This window comes from Phalangium opilio, unplaced genomic scaffold (assembly GCF_054372755.1).
Source record: "Phalangium opilio isolate 3A_F unplaced genomic scaffold, DU_Popi_V2 ptg000528l_1, whole genome shotgun sequence".
NCBI lineage: Eukaryota > Metazoa > Arthropoda > Arachnida > Opiliones > Phalangiidae > Phalangium > Phalangium opilio.
This window is the reverse complement of record NW_028324242.1, coordinates 358,300-362,484: the sequence shown is the minus strand read 5'-3', so window position 1 is coordinate 362,484 and position 4,185 is coordinate 358,300. Positions and strand designations below refer to the sequence as shown.

The window sequence follows — 4,185 nt, the reverse complement described above, 5'->3', positions numbered from 1 at the left end:
ATAGAAACTTGCTTCATACCTCTGAATTAGAGTATGATTTAAATGCTTTCTTAACATGGTAGAGCCGTGAGTCGAGTATGATGACGTGAGACCAATGACACACTCTTAATGAACAGTCAGAATAACTGGCTTTATCCAATGAATATTTTGAATACAGTATCAAAGTTATAATGAATGATCTTATTCGAAGTGCATTGGACTGAAGCGTGACGTAGCAGCCACGCAAAACGGCACAAACTAATGGTTTAACTAGTGCTGGTTACATAACAGTGTGTTTGTTTATGTGTGTGGTAGTGAACGGATTAATCATACCCGGTCACGTGACCTATGACGTCAGATCACGTGACCTATGACGTGAAATCACTTGACCAATGACGTGAAATCACGTGACCTATGACGTCAGATCACGTGACCTATGACGTGAATCACTTGACCAATGACGTGAATCACGTGACCTATGACGTCAGATCACGTGACCTATGACGTCAGATCACGTGACCTATGACGTGAAATCACTTGACCAATGACGTGAAATCACGTGACCTATGACGTCAGATCACGTGGTCTGTGACACCAGATCACGTGGCCTATGAAGCTCAAATCACGTGACCTATGAAGTCAAATCACGTGGTATGACGTCAGACCACGTGACCTATGACGTCAAATCACGTGACCTGTGACGTCAGACCACGTGACCTATGACGTCAAATCACGTGACCCATGACGTCAGACCACGTGACCTATGACGTCAGACCACGTGACCTGTGACGTAAAACCACGTGACCTTTGACGTCAGATCACGTGACCTATGACGTCAGATCATGTGACCTTTGACGTCAGATCACGTGACCTATGACGTCAGATCACGTGACCTATGACGTCAGATCACGTGACCTATGACGTCAAATCACGTGACTATGACGTCACATCACGTGACCTATGACGTCAGATCACGTGACTATGACGTCACATCACGTGACCTATGACGTCAGATCACGTGACCAATGACGTCACCGAGGTAATTGACTTGTGACGTCACGACAGATGTTAATGGTAATAGGTAATGATTGTCCATTCAGTTAGGCCTAGCGTTCATTCATTTAGGCCTAGCGTTCATTCATATAGGCCTAGCAGTGTTCAGCTATTTGGATTTCGTGCCCGGGGTATGGCGCACCCGAGTCCGCGCATAGGTGCTTTTAGCGCCCCCCAACGTTGGAAATGTATTTGGTTACAGGCAAAGTTCAGACGGCTCATTCGTTCCTGGAAGCCGCCGAGGTCAGACGGGTCATTCGTTGCCTGGAAAACGTCGAGGTCAGACGGCTCATTCGTTGCCTGGAAAACATCGAGGAGGGTCGCTTGGAAAAACCTTTCCAGCTGATCGTGATCCCAGCTTTTGAGGAAGATTCTTGATAGCTCCGCCATTTCACTGATAGTTTTTGCCGAGAACGCAAGCTGAATTGGAAGTTCTTCAACGGCGGCCATTGCTTGATCTCCTCGTGGTGCTTTAACAGTCCGTAAGCCTAACTTTACAATAATCCAAACTCATCTAGCTCCCCTTAAATTATTTATTTTATTTCAAGCATTTAAATTAATTAGCTAGTGTTAAATGTTAGTGAATTTTATTTATTTATTAAAAATCAAGTACCACAAATAAAATTTTACAACGAGATCTTGGACAAAAGAGAATCCCTTAATAAATGGTTTAGGTGCTATTATTTAAAGATATTAAACGGGGTACGTTATTAATTTAGAGATATCGCGACAGATTTTCGGAAATCAAGTCCCGCCGAACACGAGGACCGGTGCACTAAGCCTAATTAAGCCTTGTCCCATTTAAATTCTAGTTATTTACGGATACTGTCTGTGGGAATAGTTTTAAAATAAATAAATGGAAGGATTTCCTAAAATTAGTTTATGGGCTATTATTATAATCTATTAAAGGGGGCACGTAATTAATTTTGAGATATCGCGACAGAATTTCGGAAATCGGGTCCCGCCGAGAGAATTTTAAAACACGAGGACCCTAAGCCTAAATTAAACTGTGTCATATTAAACTCTAGTTATTTACGGATACTGTCTGTGGGAATAGTTTTAAAATAAATCGAAGGTTTTCCTAAAATTAGTTTATGGGCTATTATTAATTAATTTAGAGATAAAGCGAGAGCAGATTTTCGAAAATCAAGTCCCGCCCGCAGAGATAGTTTTAAGACACGTGGACGTTTGCCCTAAGCCTAAGTTAACCCTTGTCCAATTTCGACTAGAGATTTTATTTGTGGGTTCTACCTGTGGGAATAGTTTTAAATAAAGATCGGCTTTTAATAAAATTGGCTAAGAAGATATTTTAAATTATTATGCTATTGAAAGGGGCAAGCAATTTAGTTTAAATAAATGTCGTTTTCCTAAAATTAATTTAAGGGATATTTTAAATTAATTTCATTATTAAACCGCGTATTTTAAAATAAATAAATAGAAGATTTTTCTGAAATTAGTTTACGGGATGTTTTAAATTATTTTCATTATTAAGTTATATAATTTAACTTAAAATTAAGGGCTGGTTCACTTAAAACTATTTTCTATACAATTTTGGGAAATAATTAGCTAGCGAGAGTATTTAATTCAGGGTGGAAATCGCGGAAGTCAATTATTTAGGGTAGCAATTAGTTGGTGTAGTTCGTCTCGGGTAGCCAGTTTTTTTAATCAAGGACACCCTCTTCTTAAATTATTGAAATCTACGAGATTACTTTGTTAGTAGGCAATAGTTTAATATGTGTTATTAATATGTTTTCATTTATAGATGCTGCAGATAGTCTTGGATTTTCTGTCGCTGGTCATTCCGAGATGTATCATTCCAGACGACATCCTTTGTTCCGATTGACGCAAGACGAAGCTGTTCTGGACTTGCTATGTATCATTCCTGATGTCACGCTTCCTTGGATTCACGTTTCATGATGTCTTCTGGACTTGCTCTTTCTCTCAGTGCTGACTTAAAGATTTGGAGGAAATCATCGAAGCTAGAAGACACAAAATACATCTTTTTTACTTGAAAATTTTTCATGTAACCACTTAACTTAATTTTTTCGTGGAAATTTTATTTGTAACTACTTATTTTTTTTTCGCGTTCAAACTTTAACTTACAAGCCTCTTTAATATTTTTTTTGTTCGAAATTTTTGTAAACACTTTGGTTTTTTTGTTTTTTATTGAATAAATTTTGCCTTAAACCTCGTTCTTTTTTTTCTTGAATTTTTAATATACTAGACTTGGTTTCGATTTTTTTGCCTCTGGACTTGGGGGGGGGGATATTTTTAGGCCCCTTTTTAAGCTTTTTACTAAATAAAAAAGGCAAAAACATTATAAAAACAAAATTTTTTATATAAAAAAAATATAAAATTTATAAAAAATTAATAAAAATACAAAAAAGGCATAAAAAAGGGTCACAAAAACTACCCTAAGTGTTTTTCTTATGTTTTTGTACCTTCCCCAATATCGAAACTTTAAATTTAAACTTAAGCTACCACCCCCAAAGTAAGCCTTGCGAGCCCAATTTAAATTTAACAAGTCCCTGTTCAACTCGGGAATCATTAAATTTAAACTAAGGCCCGCTATGGAGCCCCCCAAAACCAGGAAACTTCGTCCTTAGCATGGGATTTCCAATGAAAGTCCACTCGATGATAGAAGTCCTCCACTCGATGATAGAAGTCCTCCACTCGATGATAGAAGTCCTCCACTCGATGATAGAAGTCCTCCACTAGATGATAGAAGTCCTCCACTAGATGATAGAAGTCCTCCACTAGATGATAGAAGTCCTCCACTAGATGATAGAAGTCCTCCACTAGATGATAGAAGTCCTCCACTAGATGATAGAAGTCCTCCACTAGATGATAGAAGTCCTCCACTAGATGATAGAAGTCCTCCACTCGATGTTAGATGTCCTCCACTCGAGAGAATGTTCCTGCGCAAGAGAAATTCTTATTATTATTCAGAGAAAATAGCACATGCATAACTTCAAATTAATTACCTTAATATGAAAATCCACTTGAATATTCTTGCATGATGTAACGTAAAATGTTCGGGCAGAAGACAAATTATTATGATTTGACAAATTGCACACGCGTAACATTCAACTAAATACCTTAGTATGGGGAAGTAAAATAATACCATAAAAACCTAAGCCTTGATTTAATAAT

At 37.9% G+C, this 4,185-nt stretch overlaps 1 protein-coding gene across 1 annotated transcript; it reads right to left on the bottom strand.

Annotated features, from left to right (window-relative positions):
* Nucleotides 1-1,602: 1,602 nt before the first annotated feature.
* On the bottom strand, nt 1,603-4,185 carry LOC149588905 (uncharacterized). Its single transcript, XM_089862002.1, has 3 exons — nt 4,017-4,185; nt 3,620-3,950; nt 1,603-3,011 (listed from the first exon to the last, which is right to left on the bottom strand). Exons 1-2 carry the CDS (start codon nt 4,157-4,159, stop codon nt 3,635-3,637), a joined length of 459 nt encoding a protein of 152 aa, XP_089718128.1. The 5' UTR covers nt 4,160-4,185; the 3' UTR covers nt 1,603-3,011; nt 3,620-3,634.

Coding starts and splice junctions, on each gene's coding strand:
- LOC149588905 (XM_089862002.1), bottom strand. CDS start 4,159: ATGGTATTATTTTACTTCCCCATACTAAGGTATTTAGTTGAATGTTAC. Junction 3,951..4,016: donor AAGTGGATTTTCATATTAAG/GTAATTAATTTG, acceptor TCTCTTGCGCAG/GAACATTCTCTCGAGTGGAG.